General features: G+C 36.4%; 1 protein-coding gene across 5 annotated transcripts in view; it reads left to right on the top strand.

The window, feature by feature from the left end:
- The window catches only part of HIPK3 (homeodomain interacting protein kinase 3), a 65643-nt gene extending 39083 nt beyond the window's left edge, over nucleotides 1-26560 (top strand). For 2 of the 5 annotated variants that reach the window (XM_054725757.1, XM_028153687.2), the window contains exons 3-17: nucleotides 6428-6551; nucleotides 9279-9398; nucleotides 10842-10928; nucleotides 11418-11602; nucleotides 13154-13313; nucleotides 13684-13807; nucleotides 16708-16829; nucleotides 17125-17252; nucleotides 17344-17505; nucleotides 17662-17724; nucleotides 18026-18319; nucleotides 18597-18737; nucleotides 20093-20328; nucleotides 21665-21792; nucleotides 22657-26560. In XM_054725757.1, coding sequence (XP_054581732.1) covers nucleotides 6428-6551; nucleotides 9279-9398; nucleotides 10842-10928; nucleotides 11418-11602; nucleotides 13154-13313; nucleotides 13684-13807; nucleotides 16708-16829; nucleotides 17125-17252; nucleotides 17344-17505; nucleotides 17662-17724; nucleotides 18026-18319; nucleotides 18597-18737; nucleotides 20093-20328; nucleotides 21665-21792; nucleotides 22657-23130 — 2548 coding nt within the window. In that variant the 3' untranslated portion in view covers nucleotides 23131-26560. The remainder of the gene's footprint in view (nucleotides 1-6427; nucleotides 6552-9278; nucleotides 9399-10841; nucleotides 10929-11417; nucleotides 11603-13153; nucleotides 13314-13683; nucleotides 13808-16707; nucleotides 16830-17124; nucleotides 17253-17343; nucleotides 17506-17661; nucleotides 17725-18025; nucleotides 18320-18596; nucleotides 18738-20092; nucleotides 20329-21664; nucleotides 21793-22656) is intronic. The other 3 variants (XM_008146826.3, XM_008146827.2, XM_054725758.1) reach the window with 3 other exon arrangements.
- Nucleotides 26561-26868: the final 308 nt, after the last annotated feature.

Below are 26868 nucleotides of genomic sequence, written 5' to 3'. Positions count from 1 at the left end.
CTTTCTATTAAAAAAAAAAGGCCTTTGGAATCACTTTCTGGGTACTTTGGGCAGTATATCAGTTATTTGTTGCTGTGACAACTCCATAACTTAGTTGCTTCAAAAACAATGATTTATTATTTTTTATGATTCTGTAGGTTGGCTGAGGGGTTTTTCTGTTTTATATGGAACATTTTATTTCATATTTTATTTCTTCTTCTTGGAGCAGAAGAACAATGCAGAAATCTGTTTTTAGAACACGTTCTTTAAATGAGATAATGCATTAACAGTTATTTCCATGGTGCCCACTGTTAAAGTTCAGTAAATTGTGTTTGTTTTTATTATGTAGTCAAAACACTGTCTCAGATACAAAGTGGCTAACATGTAAAATGTCTCTTGGTTGATAACGTGCTTGGTTCATGTATTTGATTTAACAAAGATATTCTTAGCATTCCTGAATGACTGCCAATAGCTGCCATTGGTTGATAAATCCACTGAACATGATCAATTTGAGATATCTGCTAGATACTCAGAAGAGATGTTGAGTAGGCAGTTGGGTACATAAGTCTGGACTTGAGAGAGGTCTGGATTGGAGATACACATTTGGGGGCCTTATGAATAGAGGTGGTATGTATTTAAAACTGTGATTGGATAAGATTGCCTTAGGGAAGTGAATGTACATAGAGATAATAGATATCCAAAGACTGAGCCTGGGGGCACTCCAGAATTTATAAAGGTTGTGGAAATGAGATGAAACTAGAAAGGAATTTGAGAGGGGAGAGTGAGAGGTAAAGAGGAGAACTAAGTGGTGTTCCGGAAGCCAAATGCAGACAGTGTTTAGTGCAGGAGAACACAATCAGCTTTGTCGATGCTGTAAGTCAAGTAAATTAAGGATGTGGTGATGCAGTGGCTGATGGTGACCTTGACAAGAGCTATTTTGGTGGAAAGATGGGGTGGTGATTTGAGTGAGTTCAAGTAGATAGAGGCAGAATTGGAGGCATCTTTTCTAAACAGTGCTTCAAGAAGGACCTGGTGTAAAAGGAACATAGAGAAGAGTTATGGCTGAAGGAGAGTGTATAAATGAGACTTTTTTTCAAGATGGCAGATGGGGGATGGTCTTGTATATGGAGAGATATTGATAAGAGAGAGTGGGAAATTGGTGGTATACTTCAGTAAGTGAACATGGATACCTTAGATAGCAGCACTGACAGATACAAGTGGGCTAGTACATGTGGGGAGAATGTAGAAGTTTCTTTCAAATTCCATCTTTTTTTGTTTCCAGTAAAGTAGGATGCAGTGAAAACAGTCAGGAATGAGGAAGGGGGAGGAGGTGGTAGTTTGAGAAGAGAGGTGTGAATTAGGAAAGTGGGAGCATGACTAACTTAGGGGAATGTATATATTGTTTGTTTTTTTTTAAATATATTTTATTGATTTTTTACAGAGAGGAAGGGAGAGGGATAGAAAGCCAGAAACATCGATGAGAGAGAAACATCGACCAGCTGCCTCCTGCACATCCCCCACTGGGGACGTGCCCGCAACCAATGTACATGCCCTTGACCGGAATCGAACCTGGGACCCTTCAGTCCGCAGACCGACACTCTATCCACTGAGCCAAACCGGTTTCGGCAGAATGTATATATTGTTTTATATTTTACACACATTCTCTTACTTAGTCCTTTATTATTTTTTTAATAATATGTTTTTACTTATTTCATAGAGGAAGGGAGAAGGAAAGAAAAATCAATCAACCACAGTTTGGTTGATTTGCATATTAGCCTTTTATTATATAGGATTGCCAGTTTATGGACAAGGGGTTCTTATTATTTTAGTGCCCTAGAAGTTTGATAAAGGGGTATACCTGTACAAGATTAACTCATAAAGCCTGATTCATTGAACAAAATAGAAAAATCAATAGTTCTTTTAACACTAGTACCTTCTTTTCCCTTTTGGATATACTGTATATTCCATCAAAGACATTTCTGTACTGGCTAGTTCTGTCCTAGGCAATATGTACTTGTATTTGGTGTGTAGACTCTGCTCTGACCTTCTTTAGCACTGGAGTGTATTCTTACTTAGTAGGCTGGTGAGCTGACATGGCTTCTCTTGCTTAAGTTCTCATTTTTCATAATAGCCCAGAAGTGAAAACAATTGAAATGTCCATCACCTGATGAATGGATAAATAATTATGGTATATCGATACAATGGAGTACTATTCAGCAATAAAAAATGAAGTACTGATACATGCTACAACATGGTTGAACCTTGGAAACATTATGCCAAGAGAAAGAAACAAGTCACAGAAGACCATGTGTTGTTTTATTTCCTTTGTATGAAATGTCCAGAATAGGCAAATCTAAGGAGACAGAAGATAGAATTGTGATGACCTAGGAATGGAGGTGTTTGGGACAAGTGAGGAGTGACTGCTAATGGATATAGGGTTTCTTTGGGATGATAAAAATGTTCTAAAAATTGACTGTGGTGGTGGTTGCACAATTCTGTGAACATACTAAAAACCATTAAATTTTACCACTTAAATGGGTGAATTATATGGTATGTTAATTATATTTTAATAAAACTGTTACTTTAGAAAAATGCATTCTGCATCTTTCTCTACCTCAGAGAAGACCGTCCTTATTTTAGTATTTTTATCTTTATTGAGTTTACCATTTTCAAGTTTCTGTTGCATTTCATTTATTGTCAAAAGTAGAGAAGTATGTAGATATATGTTTGTATAGGAGCATCATCAAGAGAAGCCTAGATAGCTGCACCTTGCAGTCTTATTGAGAGACATTACCTGAGAGAATCATCAGCTTTGTCATTTCAGAAATTGTTTGATCAAGGTGCTAGACCTGACTGGACCTATGTTGTTCTGACACTAGAGTCACAAGAAGATAAAGACTAGCAGTACTATACTGATGTTCTTGTTGGTCTAACTGATATATTCTCTGTCTGTGGGAAAACTAAGTTAGTAGCCATATTCATGATGGCCATGAAATCATTACATGAGTTCAAAGTTTAATGGCATTTGCCGTGGTAACCTAAAGCACCTCTCTCTATTATAAGAACACTAGAGGCCTGATGCATGAAATTCATGCAAGGGGCTCAGCCCTCACAGCTGCAGCGGCTTGCCTCGGCCCTCGCAGCCCTGGCTTGGTCCAGAAGGTCATCCGGAAGGTCGTTTGGCTGTCCGGTCTAATTAGCATGTTACGCCTTTATTATTATAGATAAGTGTTTCTAAAACTGGACGTACTGAGTTCCTGAACTGAGAAACATCTTTTCCTAACAAGGCTGGGTTTCTTCTGTCAGTAGTTGAATTTTTAGTTTAAAAAGTAAATAAAAGTTAAATAAACCAAATAAAATACTCCATTAATAGTCATCTTTTCTGAGTGACAGTACTTCACTATGTTCTTATTTGAGGCATCTACTGCCAACATTCCCTTCTGGGGTCTAACAAAATTCCTGCAAACCATCTAGAGTTTAGTTTCCCACTTAAAAATGTTTTTTTCAGCTTACCCACTTTATACTTTGTCAGTGTTTCAAGGTTTTAGAAAAGCAGAAAGGATTTGGTCTTAATATGATAAAATTGATTGAGAGCACATGGCAAAAAAAAGAAAAGAAACAGCATTTAAGGTAGAGATTGCCTTTTTTAGCATATGGCCTAGTTTTTTGAGTTTGTTTGTGGTTTTGACACTTGCCTGCTAATTGTGATAGAGTGGTAAACAGGTTTATTTATAGTCTCCATTCAGTAGACATGTTCAATGTGTGCCTTGCCTGTTCTGCAAAAGTTCAAATGAAGTTTATTCCCTCTGTATCCTTAGCACTGCCACATTTTTGGTGCTCAGAAGGGAGTTAAGGTAGATTGCAAAGGAAGCAGAAGAATGTTGCACCTATCAGAATCCCTGCTATGATCATTTTTATAGAAAAGTATATTTAGCTCAGGGGAAGAATTTGAGAAACAATTAAGAAGTAACTAAAAACGTAAGCTTGATTCATTACCGAGGGATGCATTATTCTTTCATGCATAGTCCAATTCTTAGAGTTTATTTTATTGTAAGACTGGCTGGTAGAACACTGACATCTCTGACAGTTTCATCTAGATTATGAGTGCTTTAAGGTATTGCTTCCCAGCCTTTTACATGTAATGGTACACATAGAAAATGATAATATTTTATGGCATACAAAATAGTGGCGATAATCTAGTAGACACCATGTTAACCAAGTAATCAAAGTGAACATTATCGTAATGGAAATCAAAAATTGTATGCCACCTGATAGCATATAATGAGAAAATATCAATTCCGTAATATTCCTCTTAAAGATTTATAACCCAGATATAATTATGAGTAAACATCAGACAGATCCACATTAGGGGGAGACATTTATTTATTTATTTATTTATTATTATTTTTAATGTATTTTATTGATTTTTTACAGAGAGAAAGGGAGAGGGATAGAGAGTTAGAAACATCGATGAGAGAGAAACATCATCGATCAGCTGCCTCTTGCACACCCCCTACTAGGGATGCACCCGCAACCAAGGTACATGCCCTTGACTGGAATCGAACCTGGGACCCTTGAGTCCGCAGGCTGACGCTCTATCCACTGAGCCAAACCAGTCAGGGCAGGGGGGACATTTTACAATAACTCGTCTATAATGTCTCAGCCAAGGTCAAGGAGAAACGTAAGGAACTATTTCACATTGAAATAGACTAAAAGAGCCTGACCCGTGTGGCTCAGTGGTTGAGCATCCACCTATGAACCAGGAGGTCACGGTTCGATTCCCGGTCAGGGCACATGCCCGGGTTGCAGGCTCACTCCCAGTATAGGGCATGCAGGAGGCAGCCAGTCAGTGATTCTCTCATCATCATCATTGGTGTTTCTATCTCTCCCTCCCTCTCCCTTCCTCTCTGAAATGAGTAAAAAAAAAATATATTTATATATTTATATATAAAAAATAAAAAGATTGAAAGAGATAAGACAACTAAATGCAATGCATGATTCTGACTTGGACATACTATCTAATAAAAGGGTAATATGCAAAGTAACCATCACCCCATCACAAAGATGGCAGAGCCCATAGCCACAAGATGGCAGCACCCAGTCCTCTCAGCCCCGCCGGAGTCCCCTAGTCCCGGGGGGGGGGGGGGCAGCCGCTGAGAGTGGGCAGCATGAGCAGCCTGGTGGAATGCTTGCTTTGTCGTCACGGCGGCGAGGCAAGCGTTCCACCCTGGCTGTGGAGGGCCTCTGGGCAGAGGGCACAGAGCAGTGGTGGTGGTGGTGGTGGTGGTGGGGGGGGGGGCGGGACGCTTGTGTCATTGCCCCGGTGACGAGGCAAGTGTTCTGGGTCCAGCCACGGATGGGCCTCTGGGCCATGGAGAGCCTCTGGGCAGCGGGCGCGGAGCCGCCAGGCCCCGCAGAGAGCTACTGGTGCACGGATTCGTGCGCAGGGCTACTAGTTGTTAATATAATTGGCCAAACTTTGAGTCTGAGGCTTAGATGTAGAGAAGTATCAGTGTTCATTTCCTGATTTTGATGATCGTATTGCAGTTATTTAAGAGAATATTCCTGTTTGTAGGAAATACAAAGTATATAGTTATTTGGAAAATTATTCCCAAGTGGTTCAGGAAAAAAATTTCATTATACTATTCTTACAACATCTCTGCAAGTTTGAGATTGTTTTTAAAATAGAAAATACTCACGAACATGCAAATCTAGTAAACTCTGAATGTATGACTTACTTTGGAGTTACATAGCTTTATGTGGAGCCTGTCTTAGGTTGTTAATCTTCTCATGGGAAAGCCATGTGAAGTAGCAACATAATTTATTTGGGAATGATATCTTTCATGGAATACATTTTCTAAATAATCAAAGCTCATTAAATGCTAAAATGCTTTTTAACTGTTTTGATATATCCTCTACTTTCGGCCTTTTAAAGCTTCTACATTGAACTTGGTCTTGTCTCTTTTGGATGACTAATGTCTCTAATTATGTGAATATTTATTATCCTGTTCTGAAATATTATCTAAGTCTAGATCCACTTGTAGCCTTTGGGGTTTTATTTTGTTTTGGTCTTATCTCTCAACGTCTGGTTTTCAGTTCTGTTGATGTCATAGTGCATGTATTTAATAGTTTGCCAGTTTTCTTTCTAGTGTTTTATATCTAATCTGCTGTAGTCTCAAAAAAAGTGTATGCTTTTTCCTTCTTAATGTTATGTTAATAAAACCATGAGGTTTAAGTGTAGATATTTTATCAAAGTGATGTTGTACATACTGCACCTTCTAAAGCTTAATTCAGGATCATGACTAGGTTTCAAAGAGTTCTGAAAAGTGAAGAGTTACTATAAATAGAAGGTATCTTTTTCTGTCATTTATTAACTTTCCTTAGAATGTCAGATGAAATCAGATACTTTTAAAGGAAATCCATCCTGACTTTTTTTTTTAAATTTCAGAGCTCCAGAGATCATATTGGGGCTGCCATTTTGTGAAGCCATAGACATGTGGTCATTGGGATGCGTGATTGCAGAATTATTCCTTGGATGGCCGCTCTACCCAGGAGCCTTGGAGTATGACCAGGTAACAGAGCTGTCAAGAGAATCTAGTAGAATTGGTAGATTGTAAAGAAAAATAATAGACTACTAAGAATGCATTTCTTTAGGTACACAATACATGTGGAAAATCTTTTAAAAATAAAATGTCTAGATCTGAGATCTTGTGGATTTTAAATTCAAGATCTCAAAACTGTGTTTTATTTTTATTTTTATTTATTTATTTATTTATTTATTTTTAATATATTTTATTGATTTTCCACAGAGAGGAAGGGAGAGGGACAGAGAGCTAGAAACATCGATGAGAGAGAGAAACATCGACCAGCTGCCTCCTGCACACCCCCCACTGGGGATATGCCCGCAACCAATGTACATGCCCCTGACCGGAATCGAACCTGGGACCTTTCAGTCCGCAGACCGACGCTCTATCCACTGAGCCAAACCGGTTTCGGCAGTGTGTTTGATTTTTAAAAACTCTTTTATAACACTAAGTAAATTTCATAAATAAAGTTAGAGTCCACAGGCCCAAAAAACCAGTTTCATGAAGTTCGTGTGAGATTTTTTGGCATCATTTTTATATTATTGGACTGTGTCCATTTAAATAATAGTGCTTTAGCAGTGTGAATAATAAATTGGGGGTGAATGGATGAGGTCATTAGAGAGGCAGGTATACTGATTAGGAGGCGTGTGAAATTGTATAGCTCAGAATTGAAGAAGACCTGAAATAGGGATGGAGAGGAGGGCCAGTTAAGAAAAGTGCCATGAGGTAAAATGGTTACGGTTTTGGATGTTGGGGAGGGTGATGAGGGAGAGAGACTTGTCTGGCATAAATTTCAGGTTTCTGATTTGTGTGGTTGTGTTGCTGTTTATCAAAGGGGGAAGACATGAGGATTAACAGATTTAAGGGAAAATCAGTTTAGAATATGTTCACTTTGAAGTACCTAAAGGCCAGCTGATTGGAGAGTTTCAATTAGCAGTTGAATCTACAGTTCCAGAGCAAGAGTTAAATATTTAGAGCTAGAGATAAAACTAGGGACACATGGGGCTTGTAGAGGGCAGGAAGAAGACATATAAAACTCTTGAAGGCAATGTCATGAGGGAAGGCAATTAAAGAGTGTCAAGAATTAAGAGGCCAACCAGAAAAAATGTGGAAATAGAAGGAACAGAGTTTTTAAGTAAAAAGGTAATGGGTAATAGTATCAAGGTAGGAAAAGGATTAATATGGGACTATTAAATATGTCAATTATTAACAGGCCATTACTTGTCTTAACCATATTATGTGAGCGATAGTAAAATTCAAATTGTAGTGTGTTGAGATGAGAAGTAAGATATAGGTTACTATTTTAAGACTCTTAAGTGAATGAGGAAATAATTTTAAATAGTTAAAGGAAATTTTGAGGGTGATAGGAGATATTAATTTATGTAAATTGAGGGGAATGATGTCAGAGAGAGGAACAAATAGAAGATGCTGGGGAGGATGGATTAATTAATAGAGCAGAGTCCTTGAGGTTTAAAAAATGAGAACCCTGTGTTCTCAAACATACTTTACAGGAGTTAAGCCTCTTTTTTTCCCTGTGCTGCTTAGCCATTAAATTGGAGAACAGATATTTGAGGGTCTGCTATGTATCAGACATTATCATGGGTGTATATTTAAGTTAACAAAACAAAGTCCTTCCCTTCATGAAACTTTACATTCTCATGGAGAGTAGGGTAAGAAAATAGAAAGTAATCATAGAGAGCTATCAGCTGGTAGAAAGCATGGTGGAGAACAATACAACAGAGTAGGGAAGATATGAGTTACTGAAGAGGGAAGAGCTTATTATTTATTGGTGGGTCATGGGAGGCCTCATGAATAAGGTGACATTTGAGCTGAGAGCTGAAGGAAGTGAAAGATGAGCCATACAGATGTCTGGGCAAAGAGTGTTCCAAACAGAAGGATATTAAGTTCAGAGGCCCTGAGGCTGGAACTTTTCAGTGTTCTGAGAGTGCTCATCTATACCCATATCTCTTCTTCTGCTGACTCAGCCAAGCCAGTGACATGGATGTGGTCGCTCCAGTGCTCTCACAGTCGTAATTCACCAAGTCTCTGTCAATCTAAGTCTCTCTTAAATCCACTCCTTCCTTTCTATCCCTACAGTCTCTCAATTCACGCCCTCCTCATCTATCCTCTGGCTTCAGCTTCTCAACCATTCTTAGATGTTAAAAATGTAACTTGTCCGTTTCCTGCCTAGATGTCTCCAGTGGTTTCCCATTTTATTTACCTCCTGGAGTATATAAAATCCTTTTGCCTCTAGTTCAATTTCATCTCTTGCCATTTCTCCCTTATTGAACCTCTGTGCTTCCACTCTGAATGTGTGGGCATTTTCTCCTGATTTTCCATATTATAACCTTAACATAAATCATAATAGATTAGATTTCCCCCACTCCTCCAGGGCTAACAAACTCTTCCTTATTTGTTCTTTAAGACCCAACTTGAGCATCTCCTCTTCTGGAACTTATTTTAGGTATCCCTTCTGTGTCTTTCCATAAAGCATGCATTTATTATGGTATTTATAATAATTGTATGATGATTATAACTGAATTATAATTGTTGACTCGTGTATTCCCCACTAGACTGTGAATTTCTTGAGGGCATAGACTGTATCATTTAATTCTTGACCTGATACCTAGCATAATGTCTGATATATAATAGGTATTCAATTAATATCTAATGCATGAAAGAATAAACTCTTCTGTTTTATAAATTATTTTTCAGATTCGATACATTTCTCAGACTCAAGGTTTACCAGGAGAACAGTTGTTAAATGTGGGTACAAAATCCACAAGATTTTTTTGCAGAGAAACAGATATTTCTCATTCTGGTTGGAGATTAAAGGTAATTCATTTAAAAAATACATATATATTTAGAAAAACATTTTTCTCAGATGTCTCATGTGCATGGATAATGCCCTCCATGCTTATTTTTATTTTATTGCATTTTTCCTTCTTTTGAATTTTCATTTTTGACATAGATACCCCTCCCCCCGCTTCTTAAGGAGGAAAGCCCTTTTTTGAATGTCTTAGCTCATTCTCTGACCTGGCAACATAATTATTAACTTATCTTAAATGATTTAAAAAAAATTTTTATGAGTATAATTACTTTTGTTCTGTCTGTTTGATCTTCTTTATCCAGGTCTACACTATTAAGCTTTATAGGACAAGGACTGAATCTAACCACTTAGTACATAACCCAAGTACTGAATTTATTCCTGGATCTTTGGGGGATCAATAAATCCTCAATGTAATATTAATTTTGTAATTATTTTGTTTAAGGAATTTGTTGTATGTATATATATTTTTTACCTGAACCAAGCTCTTTTAATTTTTTTGTACTTTAATAAAAATACATTTATGGTAGTTATTCCTTTGAAACTACTACTTGCCTTAAAACAGTGGTTCCAAACGTGGGACACATGCCCCACAGGGGGGCAATTTGATTTTTAAGGGGGGCAATTCAAGAATGAGTACTAACAATGAATTTTTGCATTTCTTATGGTTCTATGGACCTCACATACAGTATATAAATATGTATTGTGACATATTTATGCATTTCAGTTCTCATATGTTTAAAAACATTTTTTACATATTTTTTATTGATTTCAGAGAAGAAGGGAGAGGGAGAGAGAGACAGAAACATCAGTGAGAGAGAATCATTTGATTGGCTGCCTCCTGCACACCCCCTATTGGGAATCGAGCCCGAAACCCAGGCCGTGCCCTTGATTGGAATAGAACCCGGGACCCTTTAGTTCACAGGCTGATGCTCTATCCACTGAGCCAAACCAGCTAGGGCTATTATATGTTTTGAAACTTTATTTGCTAATTTTTTCATATCACTTCATATTATTAATATTATTTTTAACAATTTCTTAGTGATTTCTTCCTCAGTCCTTGAACTGTCCTTTCGTTCTTTTATTTTTCTCTTTCATGTTGCCATGTTCTTTTTTTTTTTCTTCCATTTTTTTTTATTAAGGTATTATATGTGTACATATGTTACCATTGTTGCCATGTTCTTTGGAAGCTTGTTTAGATCAAGTTAATGGAATTTTAGGCCTCCTCCACGTAAATAGGAGTTCACTTTTTGAATAATAAGAATTATATGTCACAGGGAGGCATCAGGATTTTAGAGATGCTTAGGTGGGGCATGGCCAAAAAAAGGTTGGGAACCACTGCCTTAGAATATTCAATATATTAGACTACATATGCCAGAATTAAAGAAATAAAGAATTTACAAGTGATGGGTAATAACATATTATTTTCCCTCTTTGATATATTCAATAAGACACTAGAAGAACATGAGGCAGAGACAGGAATGAAGTCTAAAGAAGCCAGAAAGTACATATTCAACAGTCTGGATGATATAGTGCATGTGAGTACCACAGTCACAGTTGTGAATCTTACATGCTAAAGGTGCTGGGCTTGATTGTCAAGGGTATGAAAACATTTTCTAAATGACTAGAATGCTTGCTGTTTTTAACTCTTTCAGACAAAATTGATTTTAAGTTTTTAATCTTTCAGGAACTATAAATTGTATTTGTCTTTATTAAGTAATTTATACAATCCTGTTTTTTAGTTAAAAAATATTATTTTTTTTTAAAGGGAAAATCCTAGCAAACAAATTTCTTTATATCTCATTAGAAATGGATTTGTTTAGGGAAAAGGTTTTTTTTCCTTCTTTGAACCCTATTTGATGCTTGAAAACATTTTGAGAATTTGTTAAGCTCAACTGTTCTTTCTTGTTTCAAAATAATTATAGTTCTTTGTTCTTTTCTGTGTTGTGGTACATTTTTTTTAACTGAAATTTTAGCATATGCGATGGCTTATTTTTATTTGACGACTTGACATTTTGATTTTGCAGGTGAACACAGTGATGGATTTGGAAGGAAGTGATCTTTTGGCTGAGAAAGCTGATAGAAGAGAATTTGTTAGTCTGTTAAAGAAAATGTTGCTGATCGATGCAGATTTAAGAATTACTCCAGCTGAAACGTTGAACCATCCTTTTGTTAATATGAAACATCTTCTAGATTTTCCTCATAGCAACCAGTATGTTACTTTAAAATCTTTTAAAAGTGATTCTGGGAAAATAATAATTTTATATATATATATATTAAAAAAATATATAAATAATATATATATATATATATGCCTAATATGCAAATTGTCTCTGTGCGAGTTCAACCAGGAGACTGCTCACTCGCTATCATGTGTGCTGACCACTAGGGGGTGGCGCGGAACAAAGGAAGGCCCTGGCCAGCAGCCAGCAGCCAGGGAAGGGAGGCCCCAGCCTGCAGCTGGCAGCTGGGGAAGGGAGGTGCCAGCTGCCGGAAGGTCCCTATTAGCCCTGATCGTTGGCCAGGCCTAGGGACCCTACCCAAGCACGAGGCCTCTAGTATTGTCTATAAAAAAATTAGTGTGTTAAAAACAATTCAATTTCTTTATTCAGTATAAGTAATTGAGACAAAAGAAGTCACACTAACTTGGCCAAGGTCACATGGGCTAGTAAGTGGCAGAGTTGAACTAGACCATAAATCTCAATTGCACTGCAGTGTTCTTTTTCCAAAACACTTGTACTGGAAATGACTGAGTGATTTTGTTTTTATATCATAGTCTTATCTTAATAACCATATATACGTGTGTGTGTGTGTGTGTGTGTGTGTGTGTGTGTGTGTGTGTGTGTGTGTGTATTAGCAGGAAAGTTAACAGTTTTTTCTCTTTTGAGTCCCCCAAACTCTTATTTTCAATTTCCCTTCATACCATTTGCTTTCCTCCCCTCCCCCTTTTCTCCTGTGTTATGGAGGAAAGGAGGTGTTTTTTTAACGGGGTAGTAGAGAAAAATGTATGCTCAAATTGAGAAGGCCTTAACAGAATCACCTTAGGCGAACCTTGCAAATTCTTTGAACCCCAGACCTTTTTTTATTTTAATAGGCTGAAGGGATAAAGTATATGATTTAAAACAGCATCTGTTAATATTTTAGAAAGCCTGCATGAAGAAGGTATAGGGATAACTGATATCTGCTAATTGTGGATTACCCTTAAAATTACACACCCCCTACTGGGGATCGACCCTGCAGCACGGGCATGTTCCCTGACTGGGAATGGAACTGTGACCTCCTGGTTCGTGGGTTGATGTTCCACCACTGAGGTATTTTTTGTAAAGTTGAACTACTGTCTCCACTCCTCTAAACTTAAAAAATGTCTAGTGGTTTCCATATATAAGCACTTTGAAAATAACATGATAACTCCATAATTGGTACCATTAATTTAGGGATGTGGAGATCTAGAAATTTAGGAAAAATTACTTAGGGTGGAGGGGAGGGGGGGTCATAAAATTATATGGTGCTAACAAAAAAAAAGCTTATTGTTGTTTTTATGTCTTAAAAATATTGCAGATATAAGATAACATTTGCTGGCTTTAAAATTAAATCTTGTAGGATTTTCTGGTAGAAAGAGTATTGGAAATAAGCAGATTAAGTGCAAGTCATAGAATCTTTCTCCTTTGGAAATAATTTTTTAATGTACATTGATTTTAGATTATTCTATACCTTTAAAATAATATTACAGTGACCTCTCCCTTACTTTTTTTTTGTTTTGCAGTGTAAAGTCCTGTTTTCATATTATGGATATTTGTAAGTCCCACCCAAATTCATGTGACACAAATAATCACAATAAAACTTCACTTTTAAGACCAGTTTCTTCAAATAGTACAGCTAATCTGGCAGCAAGTTTTACTAAACTTGGCACATTAAGAAGTCAGGTAAGAATCTAAGAATTTATTTTTTTTATGATTGCTCATTTTGCTTTTGAAGTCTCATGTCAGCAGTTAGGAGTTACGGTGCTGGTGAGGTCTTCTATGGCTGTTCTATTAAATATCTAATATTTCAGGGAACAACTGGAACAGACCTACCCAAATTCATTTGTTTCTTCTCACCTTTCATTCTCTCAATACCCTCTACCTGCCCTCTGTGCCACAATTCTATGAATAGTAGAACTCAGTAAAGTCAGTGTCTGGACCCATTTTTATCATAGAATTAAGGTTTTAAGAAATGTGTTTTAATTCTCTTTATAAAGCATGTGTGTAGCAATAAGACTGCTCTGTATAATGCCACGTACATTGCTCATTTCAGGCATTAACCACATCTGCACACTCTGTTGTGCACCATGGAATTCCTCTGCAGGCTGGAACTGCTCATTTTGGCTGTGGTGATGCTTTTCAGCAGACACTTATTATCTGCCCCCCAGCTATCCAAGGTATTCTTTCATTTAAATTACACTTTGAATTTAGGCATGCATTATTCTTGAACAAATTTAGTTATTCCTTAAATATATTGTACAGCTTTTGCTACATTTAGTGCAACATTTGCATTTAAGCTTGTCAGTAGCCTTAGACCAGTGACGTTTCATCGTTGACCACACGGGTCATATGACAGTTGTATTTCCTGTAGAGTCTAGCACGATAAAATACCTTAGTAGAAATTAATGAGCTTGAAAGCTATGGGTTGTCCTGTACTGAGTATCACTGCTCCAGAAGGTCAGCCAAGTACCTATTATCTATCATCACTAGACAATAAAGTGACTGAGAGTTCACCTGGTTAAGTTTTGGTCAAAGGAATTCTGTCCCAGATGTTATAGTCTTGTTCTTGAACCATATCTTAGTTTTTTGTTTTTCAAAAGGATTGATTTTGACTAAATCAAATTTCTTACGTAGATAAAAATACCAAATTAAATCCTCAAGTGTGATGGGTGGCAGAATTCCTTTGAAGAGGCCATAAATCCTCAAAGGGGAATTTCTTCATGTTTCTTAGTGGGTGATAGCAGCAGATTTTGTGATTGGAATAACGAGAATAAAACCCTACTTCCTAGATCTTTCATAGCATCTTGTTCTTGCTAAGATTTAACATCTAGTTATATCTTAAAAAAGCAAGAGGTTAATTATAATTGGGGCCCTGACTGAACCTTTGAAACACGATGTTAATACTGTATGTATAGGTATGTATGTGTAAGTAAAAATTGTTGCTAAGTCTGTATACCTGGGATATAGTTCTGTTTCTCTGATTTGCTGTGTTATCCTAGACACATCTGTTAACCTGTTTCGTCTTAGTCAAAGGAAACAGGCTGAATAGATACTGTCTTAGTCATTTCTAGCTCTTAATATTTCTGGATTCTGAAGGTTATTTGAATTTTATATTTGATTTAATAATTTAAGCAATTTAAAAAATTTAAAAAATCTACCACAATGCTTAACAAAGCACCAAGAAGAATATGTTTGTTGCCTTGATTGGCTGGTAACAAGAGATATGAAAACATGTCAACTCTATAGCCACTTTTGTTTTACCCGTGTAGATTTACTTTCATCTTTTTTATACATATTGGGTTTTCATATAAGGTCTTATTGAAACGTTTGTATCACTAAAAATATTAAAAAAAAAACAACTTAGATCAGTGATCGGCAAACTGTGGCTCGCTAGCCACATGCGGCTCTTTGGCCCCTTGAGTGTGCCTCTTCCACAAAATACCATGGCCTGGGTGAGTCTATTTTGAAGAAGTGGCGTTAGAAGAAGTTTAAGTTTAAAAAATTTGGCTCTCAAAAGAAATTTAAATCGTTGTACTGTTGATATTTGGCTCTGTTGACTAATGAGTTTGCCGACCACTGACTTAGATGATTGCTTCATAAGATGAGCTTGTGGTTTAATGGTGGATTATTCCTGTGACAGTGACTCATGGCTGGTATCTAATAATGAAAACGAAAATACCTACATCATTATATTGTCAGGACTCTTAAAGATTTTGCTGTGTTTATTTACTTGATTTTTCTCAACTATGTACTATAAAAATTTTAAGCATATAGAAAAGTTTGAAAAATAATACTATGCCTTTTACCCTAGATTCAACAAATGTTAACACTTGATAAAAAAATAATTAGACCTCTTCAGGGGAGAAGATAATAGGAGAATTCTTCTTATCTTAAAATATTAATTATGAGGAAAATTTAAGGACAGTGTGATTTTTGTTGGGATTTGAGAATTTGCTCTGCCCTTTAATCCTTGTTAAAGTGAATTATGAGATTGTCTATGCTGCGATATATCTACATTGCTGGGTATGCTTATAGTCCTTTTCTTGGATAATTTGCTGATCAAGACATACTTTTTTGAAGGGGCAATAAAGTCAGTTTATAAAAATAATCTTTAAAAAATATAATCTGTAGATCTTTGTTAAATTTAATTCAGATCTAGTTCTTTAGGTGGAGCTCAGAACACCCAGGCAGTAAGATAAACTCCTCTGTGCAGAAAATAAACACAACAAAATAAACTTTCCCCTTTGGAATTTAAAAATTTTTATTTTTCAATTATATTTGACGTTCATTGTTATTTTGTATTAGTTTCAGGTATGTGGCACAATGGTTAGACAATCACATAACTTTACAAAGTGGTCCCCTCAATATTTCCAGTACCCACCTGGCACCATTCATAGCTATTACAATATTTTTGACTATATTCCCTGTGCTGTACTTTATATCCCCATGACTAGTTTATAACTACTAATTTTTACTTCCTAATCTCTTCACCTTTTTACATAGCTCCTCAACCCCCTCCCCTCTGACAACCATCAGTCTATTCTCTATATCTGTGAGTCTGTTTCTATTTGTCTGTTTATTTATTTTGTTCTTTAGAGTCCACATATAGGTGAAATCATATGGTATTTGTCTTTCTCTGACTTATTTCACTTATTAGCATAGTACCCTCCTCTTTAGGATTAACACAAAATATATTCATGCAATAAAAATTGTAAAATTATTTTTCAGTAGGAAAAGAAGACAATTATATTTTTCTCTAATGGCCAATCAGATATACCTAAGATCACTTTTATCTAAAATTGATTGTATTAAACAGTCTGCCAACCTATATTGAAAGGAACTGCTGCAACAAATTGCTTTATAACAATTTCTGGAATAATGTACCAGAAGGTAGATAAAATGTACATTGCTTTTCTAATAGATTACTTTGTTAGTGTTAATGAAAATTTTATGTAAGGGATGGTTTTACAATTCAAACCAGATTTTAAACAATTGTTTAAATTTATAAGAGTTTAGGAAGAAAAATTCTTTCTCTGAGTTAACTTATGTTTGAGAACTATTCTTTTCTATTTCACAGGTATTCCTACAACGCATGGTAAACCCACTAGTTATTCAATAAGGGTAGATAATACAGTTCCACTTGTAACTCAGGCCGCAGCTGTGCAGCCACTCCAGATCCGACCAGGAGTTCTTTCTCAGGTTGGTAATAATTCATCCTTTCTGCATATGTGCTGTCCTCCTTATACTCAAGTAGGGGTACTGATCCATTTGTAAAATATCAGCCTGTGATGTTGGGAAACAATGAAAATAATCTGGATGGGAATTCAAGCCTTTGTAGATTATTGACTTTAACTTTTAAATTATTAGATGATTGTTTAATGTATTTTTGATTTTAGGATCTAATGATGAATGATTTGTAACTTTTTTTTCTTCCCTCCCTTACTCCCTCTCTTCCTTCCTTCTCTTTTTTGTTGTTTGTTTGTTTTTGGTGCAGCAGACATGGTCTGGTAGAACACAGCAGATGCTGGTACCTGCCTGGCAGCAAGTAACACCCTTGGCTCCTGCTGCCACTTCGTTAACTTCTGAGGGTGTGGCTGGTTCACAAAGGCTTGGAGACTGGGGGTAAGTTAGAAACAAAAGTACTTTTTTGTGAATAGTTTGCAAAATAGTTTTTGTTAAAAAAGAAATTCAACTTTTTCAACTTTCTCCTTAGGAAAATGATTTCACACAGTAGTCATTATAGCTCAGTGATGCCGCAACCTCTTCTAACCAATCAGATAACTTTATCGGCTCCTCAGCCAATTAGTGTGGGCATTGCACATGTTGTCTGGCCTCAGCCTGCCGCTACCAAGAAGAATAAACTGTGCCAGAACAGGTTGGTGTTGATATTTTAACTTTGCTCTGCATTTTGAGAATTAACCTTTAAGATAAATTTTGCATGTACACTAAAGGGTCACTCTGTTGTATTCAAAATGACCTCTTTGATAGCTTTGTTACAAACACTAAGCCAGCTCCCTTCTCAATTTCTCAGAGGTATTTTGGTAAAACTAATGGAATGGGAGCCAGGAAGAGAGGAAATAAATGCTTTCAGTTGGTAAGACTGTCTTTATTGCCCTTTTGATATATTACCTACCTATAATTTTAGACCATTTTAGACACAGATATCACATTTACCAAAAAAAAAATGGCCATTTGAATGTAATAAATGCAACCTACATTAATGTTTCTAGAGATAATATTTTATATTTTACAAAACTTATCTGTATGTTAGTGTGTTATATACATGATCTTGAACTAAGTGAAAATTCACATTATTTATTTTAATGAGATTTCTTAGAAAAATGTCATGTTCATATTTTGACTATAGAAATGACACGTTATTTCTTTGATTGCAGGAGTAATGCATTGCAGAATACCAATATCCCACATTCAGCATTTATTTCTCCAAAGATAGCAAATGGGAAAGATGTCGAGGAAGTAAATTGTATAGAAACACGGGACAATCATAACTCAGTAGAGGCAAGAAATTGTTGTGAAACATCTGTCAGGCAGGACCCTGATACATCAGTTTCAGACAAGCAGCGGCAAACCATCATCATAGCTGACTCCCCAAGTCCTGCAGTGAGTGTGATCACTATCAGCAGTGACACGGACGAGGAAGAGACAACACAGAGACATTCTCTCAGAGAGTAAGTGCCAAAGCAGTTTCCTGTGTTGATGCTGCACCCTTAAATAATAACGATGGCGCCCCCTGGTGTGGCGAACAATAACTTTTTGTAACCTAGTGTCTTTGGAGTAAACTTCCTAAATAGTATTTAACATGGTGATAGCGTTTTCCCTGTATTTATTAGTTTTTGTCTATGTAGATTACTCTTAACTGATTCATATACTTAGATGAATTAAATTTTGGCTACTTGACAAATATCTTCTCATTTTTTAATTTCTCTCCCCCTTCTCTCTTACTAGTTGTAAAGGTAGTCTAGATTGTGAAGCTTGCCAGAGCACTTTGAATATTGATCGGATGTGCTCATTAAGTAGTCCTGATAGTACTCTGAGCACCAGCTCCTCAGAGCAGTCCAGCCCATCCCCTTGCAAGAGACCTAACAGGTAAAGGAATTTTAATAGTGGTATAGAATACATATGAAGTTAACTAAAAAGCCTATGATTTCTTTTGTAGTTGTTTAAATTAATAAAGATTTTAAAAGAATCATCTGTTTTTAAAAGGGTAAAAAGCCAAAAACTTCAACTTTAGCTTCATACACTGTTATTATAACGTAAATTTTGAATAAGAGCATACACTTTAGCAAAATAAAACAAGACTGTTTTGCATAATAAAGTGATGACCCAGTGTCAATAGAATATCTGCTGTGATTCTTTCTCTCATTGGTGATTGATTAGCGCGGTTTCATCCATATTTCCTTGCCTACCCTTCCTTTTGCCCAGGAACATGGATTGCCACTAGGGTAGTGAGCTTCCTCTAGCCAGCATGATGCGCTAACACATTAAGTGATTTGCCACAAAAGTTTAAGCGAAATACATTTGATTTTAGCTTTTAGGATTTTTTTTTTTTTTTTTTTTTTAGTGAAAACAAAATTTGAATAACTTTTAGGTCTTAATTTTATACATTTGTCTTCTCTTTTTCCTTAGTCAGGTATTGCATACTTATAACCAAAGCTCTGTGAAAGATAAAGTAATTTTAACACATCTTCTTATAAATTGCTTATAATGTGGTTTGGAAGTTGATACTACACGCACATATACATAAATATGTACGTACATATGAAAACATGTATATATAAATGTATGTATAAGATATTGAATAAAAATATGTAACCAAAATATACCTATAGAAAGATGCTTCAAAATGTTAAATATGAAATGAATGATTAAGACAGACAATAAATGCTGTGGAAATCACAAGGAGAGAGATTGTCAGGGCCCAAAAGGGTCAGGAAAAGATGAGAAGTAATGGGATTCTTGCTAGGCCTGCAGAGGAGTGGGGAAGACCTTTCAAATAACTAGTTAGTTAAAAGGACACAAGGCACCACTAAAGAGATGTATTTTAACATTAGAATTTAATCTGAAATGTCCATAATGTTTGTACATGTCATTTAAATTATCCAGAAGAGTGCTGCTTTTGTAGTATTTGATGAAAAGTTCTGGAATTTATAAAGTGGGATTTATGAACTACTAAGGATCAGCTGGGAAAGGAAAGAAGAGAAAATCCAGTGCTAAAAGGAGGTTCCTAAACAGGATAGGATTGGGATTATCAGTCGGAAGAGAGAATTAACATGAGAGTCTAAAAAATTTATGGAAAACGCGTTATTGACCAAGGAAGAAGTCATAATTAGATATGAAATAATTGAATAAGTTTGTTGCCAATTTGCTGGAGCCTGGATATCATTTAACTTTACATTTAATGTGAAATGCATATTATTCATAAAAGTACTTTCTTACTGTAGTATGTCAGATGAAGAGCAGGAAAGTGGTTGTGATACTGTGGATGGCTCTCCAACATCAGACTCTTCGGGACACGATAGTCCGTTTGCAGAGAGCAGTTTTGTGGAGGACACTCATCAGAACACAGAACTGGTGCCCTCTTCCAACACAGAACCCAAGCCAGCTGTCTGTACTGTTGTGGTGCCACCAATGGGACTAGAGAATGGATTAAATGCTGATGAGCATATGGCAAACACAGGTAAGCTGAGTCCTCCCTATTTCTTTATAGTCCCTTAAAAGGCCTTTTTATTTTTATTGTTGGAGCTATTACAGATGTCTCTATTTCCCCCTGCTTTGCCCACTTCCCCCAGCCCCCGCTCCCTCTTCCTTCTGGCCATCACACTGTTGTCTGTGTCTGTGGATTATGCATATATGTTCTTTGGTTAACCCCTTCACCTTCTTTCATTCAGTCCCCCTCCTCCCTCTTCTCTGACAGCTGTCAGTCTATTCCACATAGCCATGCCTCTGTTTCTATTTTGTTCATCAGTTTATTTTGTTGATTAGATTCCACATATGAGTGAGATCATATGGTATTTGTCTTTCTCTGACTTGCTTACTTCATTTAGCTTAATAATCTCCAGGATGGTCCATGCTGTCACAAAAGGTAAGGTTTTCCTCTTACAGCCGCATAGTATTCCATGGTGTAAATGTACCACAGGTTTTTTTAATTCACTCATTTACTGGTAGGCATTTGGCTCTTTCCAGATCTTGACTATTATAAATGATGCTGCTGTAAACATAGGGGCCATATATTCTTTCGAATTGGTGTTTCAGGTTTCTTAGGTTATATTTCCTGAAGTGAGATCGCTGGGTCCAAAGGCAGTTCCATTTTTAATTTTTTGAGGAAACTCCATACTGTTTTCCCCAGGGGTTGCACCAGTCTGCATTCCCACAAACCGCACTAGGGTTCGAGCCTTTTCTCCACATCCTCCCCGGCACTTGTTTGTTGATTACTGATGGTAGCTATTCTGACAGGTGTGAAGTAATATCTCATTGTGGTTTTAATTTTCATCTCTCAGAAAAGTTTTTTTAGTTTTTATTTTCACCTGAGGACATTTTTTCCATTGATTTTTAGGGAGAGGGGAAGAAAGAGGGAAAGACAGAGAGAAACATCGATGTGAAACACATTGATTGGTTGCCTCCGCATAAGCCCTGACCAGGGCCCGGGCCAGGGAGGAGCCTGCAACTGAGGTATTCTGGTGCCCCTAACCAGAATAGAACCCGGGACCCTTGGGTCCACAGGCGGATGCTCTATCCCCTGAGCCAAACCGGCTAGGGCTAAAAAGATTTTAATTTAGGAACACAGAGAATAGTATTACCAAAAGTCATCTCTGAATTTCCAACTTGATCTTGCCAGGTTGTACAAAAGAAATCTCTTCTTATGTCATCCAGTGCTTGGAAATCATGAGATCCCTTTTCTTTTTATTTAATTTTAAGGTTCTCAAATCATTATTGTGTAAAATATCTAAAGACCTTTCTAATTTTTATATGAGAAGGAAAAAGCATTAATGCTTTAACATTTTGCTCATTGCCAGATTCTGTATGCCAGCCATTAATAAAAGGACGATGTGCTCCTGGAAGATTGAACCAGCCTTCCACAGTGGGTACTCGTCAGCAGAAACTGACATCAGCATTCCAGCCCCAGCATTTGAGTTTCAGTCAGGTATGTTTGTCGTTTGTGAATTTATAAGAAAGAGCCTTTGGAATTTAAATGCAGCAGTATTTCACCTAAGGGGAAAAGGTTCTGAAACTGTATGCAATCTTAATAAAGTTTACCCCTTTCCTTATACCAGGTGACTAAAGAGTAATAAACCCGATATCGGAAAATTAAGCAGATTATCCACAGAAATGGAATGCCTCAGAAAAATGAAGCTCTTAGATTCTCTTAAATATAATTTTTAGTGTGTTTGTTTTCTTAGACCCTTTAAATCAGAATGCACAGTAATGGATTGATGGCTACATTTCTTATGTGTTAGTCATGGTGATAGTGAGAGATGATGTCTTATTGAGTACTTTCCATCGATTCAGCACGGTGCTCAGCAGTGAGTTTCCAAACTTGGGGAAAGAAAAGATCACAGCTATTGGAGTAAGATCTGTGTCCAAATCCTGGTTTTGCCAAATATTACCGTAGCCAGGTCTCTTCAGCAAATCTGAACCACAGTTAATGGGAATAATAGCTGTATCATGAGGTTGTTTTGGAATTAAATAATGTCTTGTATGTAAAATGTTAGCTCTACGCATGATAAGTATTCCTCAAATGGTAGCTATTAGTTGTAGTGGTGGGGGGATAGTGATACTACTAGCAGTGGTAGTGGCAATGTTGTTATTATCATAATATGTAGTAATAAATATTACAATGTTAGTACTAATATATATCTTTTTTTCTCTTGATTTATACTTAGTACAATCTAAGATCTGAGAGATCCTCTATGAGATATCAGTCACAGAGTTTATTGTAATTTCCCTTTTCTTTTTAACTTATAAATATGTATTTAGTGTGTTTTGTCTGCTTGTTTGTTTTGGATAGGTTCAGCACTTCGGATCTGGGCATCAAGAATGGAATGGAAACTTCGGACATCGAAGACAGCAAGCTTATATCCCTACTAGTGTTACCAGTAATCCATTCACTCTTTCTCATGGAAGTCCCAATCACACAGCTGTGCATGCTCATCTGGCTGGAAGTACGCACCTTGGAGGACAGCCTACTCTACTTCCATACCCAACAGCTGCCCTCAGTAGTGCTGCACCAGTGGCCCACCTCTTAGCCTCTCCATGTACCTCAAGACCTATGTTACAGCATCCGACTTACAGTATATCCCATCCTAGTGGCATAGTTCACCAGGTCCCAGTGGGCATAAATCCCCGCCTGTTACCATCCCCAACTATTCATCAGACTCAGTACAAACCAATCTTCCCACCACATTCTTACATTGCAGCATCACCTGCGTATACTGGATTTCCATTGAGTCCAACAAAACTCAGCCAGTATCCATATATGTGAAAACTCAAAAGGAGTATATTGAAGAAGCTCAATGATAGAAACATTTGATTAAAAATAAAAACATGGTATTTAATAAATATTAGCCATGGCACAAGAAACTTATTTTTGAATCATGTAGACTTGGGTGCAATTTAAACAACTTTGAGCTTTAAAAAAAAACAAACTCACTTTTAATGTGTTTTGCACATTTGGTATAACTTGTCTTTGGTCATGTTATCTTCTTATGTAGTAACTCTAGACAGGTGACTTATGGGAGCAGAAGTCCAGTTTTGCTCCTGCTATTTTTTATAAAATTGCCTTCTAACTAGTGCAAGACACGTCCACATTTGGGAAGCCATTCTGTGTACAGACTTAGAGCAACAGATGCACATATGTCAAAATTACAGCATACCAGTGAATTGTATTATCCGTGTCTTAGTGTATAAATGTCGGGTCACTTACCTAAGAAATTGAGCTATTGTTCCTTACATTTGCATGTGTCTTTGCATGGGCAAAATGTTGCCTCGACTTTGCTCTTAATGTTGTTCTAATAATCTCAGCTGCATTGTAAACCGTTCCCACACATAGTGCCTTAAATATTTGAGGTTGTTAATGTTATTACCTATATATAAATGTTGAGGACTGCAGCACTTAAAAGTCAGACCTACTCTTTAGTTTTCTTTTGATAGAGTAATGTTCATTTTTGGTTTTGTGTGGTATGATTTCAGGTTGTAGCTGTTTTTTCCTTACTAAGAGGGCAGCATGTTTGCTATAGCTGAATTCTGCTGTCTGAATTTTCAGAATGATCTAGCTTCAAGAAAAGCAAGCAGTTAGTAGTGCTTAAGAAAAATTGATTCAGTATCTAATGGATAGTTGATATCTGTCACAACACAGCATTTTATATACAGTTAAGTAAAACTGCTATACAATCTAAGTTTATTTTGGGAGTGTTTGCTGTATAATTGGATTTAATAAAATATTTAGAGGTTCAGTAGGCATGACTTTGAGTAGATAATGAAAGAAAATGCAAATTGCTCATTGATTCATGATGTGGTTTCATCTTAGCTTGGGCAAACCATGCAGTATTTAATAAGTAGTAGCAGAATATTTACTATTGAAGCTTGAAAAGATGTGAGTTCTTTGTGTGCAATTTTTCATTTATGCATGTGAGGGTTTTGGTTGTTTTTTAAAGTATTTTTACATTGTAGTACTTGTTCGCTTGTTGGTGGTGTTTGCTTATTTAATACATTCCGTCAGGGACAGAAATTACATGCATTTCTTCCTAGGAAGTGTGTCTTGGGTTTTTCCTTTCTTACTCTCTTTCGTTTTTTTGGTGATGGTGGTGGTGTTTAAATGAAGTTGCTTTACAGCACCAAAGACTTAATCATCCATTTCCTATATAAAAGGTAGCTACTTTTTTGCATAGACCTCAAGTATATTGTAGTGTAGAGGTGGAATGTAAGGAAAGGTATTAAACAGGCTGTGTTTTAGCTTATGGGCAAGTAATAAATTGTATCATTTATCTTGAATGTATCATAGATAAGCTGCTATATAACGATTGCCACTTCAGATAGCTGTGAAATTAGGTGATTAACTAGTTGTTACTTAGCCTTCTAATTTCTGTATAAGTCTAATTACATGAAATAGAAGTTGGGGTTTTGATTTTTTACTTTGCTTTTCTGTTTGGAGTGTCATTGTAACTACTGTATTGTAAATGATGGAAAATAATTGCATATGTTATTTTGGGTGTGTTAATTGCATCAGTATTTTATCTCTATTAATGTTTGTGCTCATCACTGCATATAAAAACTTGGATGTATCAATGTAACTTAATTTTTTATTTTCATACTGGCATTGTAGACACTTGAGAAAGCTGTATCTTGCAGGCTTGACTTAACTTTTTTTCCTTAAAAATCTGGAATATAATCTTACAGCATTTACTGGAATAAACAGTACAAAGCATTTGAGTGTAAAGCTCTCCAAATGTTTTGGATTTATAGCATTTCTTTGATAAATGAATTGCATACCACTAGTACAGCTCTAGTACAGTGTTGACAATAAGCTAATGATGGACAAACTTTTCTTTACTCCATTAACACAAGCAGTGTTTTATTTAATAATCATCAATGAAATAAATGTGCCTGAAATTGATTTTAAAATTTACAGTATTAGATCATAAAATAAAAACCAGCAGTACATTTTTAGTCACACTGAAAATGAAGGACTTAATTTTCCCCACAAGTTTCAGTGTTTTTAGTAATCAATTCTATGCATTTTATATAAATAGAAATATGTATATATTACACATAAAAAAGAGTAGCCTAAGATTAATTTAAAAGATTATTTACAGATGGCCAATTTATGGAGTCACTATTTAAATAAACGCCGTTGCCCTCCACAGCCTTCTAATTTTATTTATGTGGTCCAGCAGCTTACTGGTATCTGTTCACTTGGAAAGAATCAGTGCTGGCAGCGGAAACTGGAAACAGGTGCAAAGGATCGATTGATGTTTGTACCCCAACAGGTACAAAACCGGCGCAGTTTGCTTTTTATTCAGAGCCATTTTCACTCCCCTGAAATGTCCTATTTTCTGTTTTTCAGTTCCACGACTGCGATGGTCTTGTTAAGTAGACAGTACATGATAAACTTCAATGTTTTCGTAATAGTAATGCTTGATAAAGGCATACCCCAGTTAAATACATCACTCTGAACTGATTCTAATCATGGGCTTTTTATGTGTTTAAAAATAAAAAAATGTTAAAGCCTAAAGCATATTGACAAAAAAGGTTTGGATTTATACCTTCTTTAAAGCCATTTTTACCAGTTTTCTTTGGTTTTAATGCTTTCTTAAATAAAACACTGCATGAATTTCAAGTTGCGTATTTGCATACTATTTTAATTTACAAATTATTTTTTATCAAATATCCTGATATTTAGTTTACTTTTTTTTCCTTCAGGGTGTTTAAGTATGTTACTGTAGTAGCAAAGCCTTTTCATTTTAAAAATCTCTACTACTTATTTTAAACTTTGTTTGCATTAAGTAAAAGTTAAATCATACACTGCAAGGTGTAGGAGGATTTGTTTTAATGAACCAATGATAGATTTGATTACTAAGTTTGAACTGTTAACTGTTTAACAATCTTAGACTTGTGGCTTTCTTTCTTTGGTTTGTTTGTTTTTGCTTTTCTATGCTACACTAGTTTGCCATGTAGCAATTGCACTGTGCAATATTACAATAAGGACTGGGAAAATTTTTATGGATTGTAATGTCTATTACGGTTTGCGATAGTATTTCTCTCTAGTTCTCAGTGATTTAAATGTGACCAAGCCTTCTGTACTTTGTCACAAAAAGCGGGTTTTCCAGGTGACTATTTTGGTGAGTGTCAAAATAAGAATTTATGGTGTATTACTGTCGATTCACTTTGAATTAAAATATATATATTGCAGCAAACAGCTTGTTGACTTTTTTTCCAACCCAGGACTGCTTATAGGGTAGGGAAGGGATTGGCTAGTACAGGGGTCGGCAAACCGCGGCTCGCGAGCCACATGTGCCCCTTGCGTGTTTTAATGCCACTTCTTCAAAATAGACTCGCCCAGGCCGAAAATCGACTTCTGCGCATGGGCCACGAAGTTTCAATCGCACTGTACGTGCGCGCCCGCACGTGGTATTTTGTGGAAGAGCCACACTCAAGGGGCCAAAGAGACGCATGTGGCTTGCGAGCCGCGGTTTGCCGACCACTGGGCTAGTAGCATTTAGAA

The sequence above is a fragment of the Eptesicus fuscus genome, chromosome 13 (genome assembly GCF_027574615.1).
Source record: "Eptesicus fuscus isolate TK198812 chromosome 13, DD_ASM_mEF_20220401, whole genome shotgun sequence".
Lineage (NCBI taxonomy): Eukaryota > Metazoa > Chordata > Mammalia > Chiroptera > Vespertilionidae > Eptesicus > Eptesicus fuscus.
This window is presented reverse-complemented; position numbering and strand designations above follow the sequence as displayed.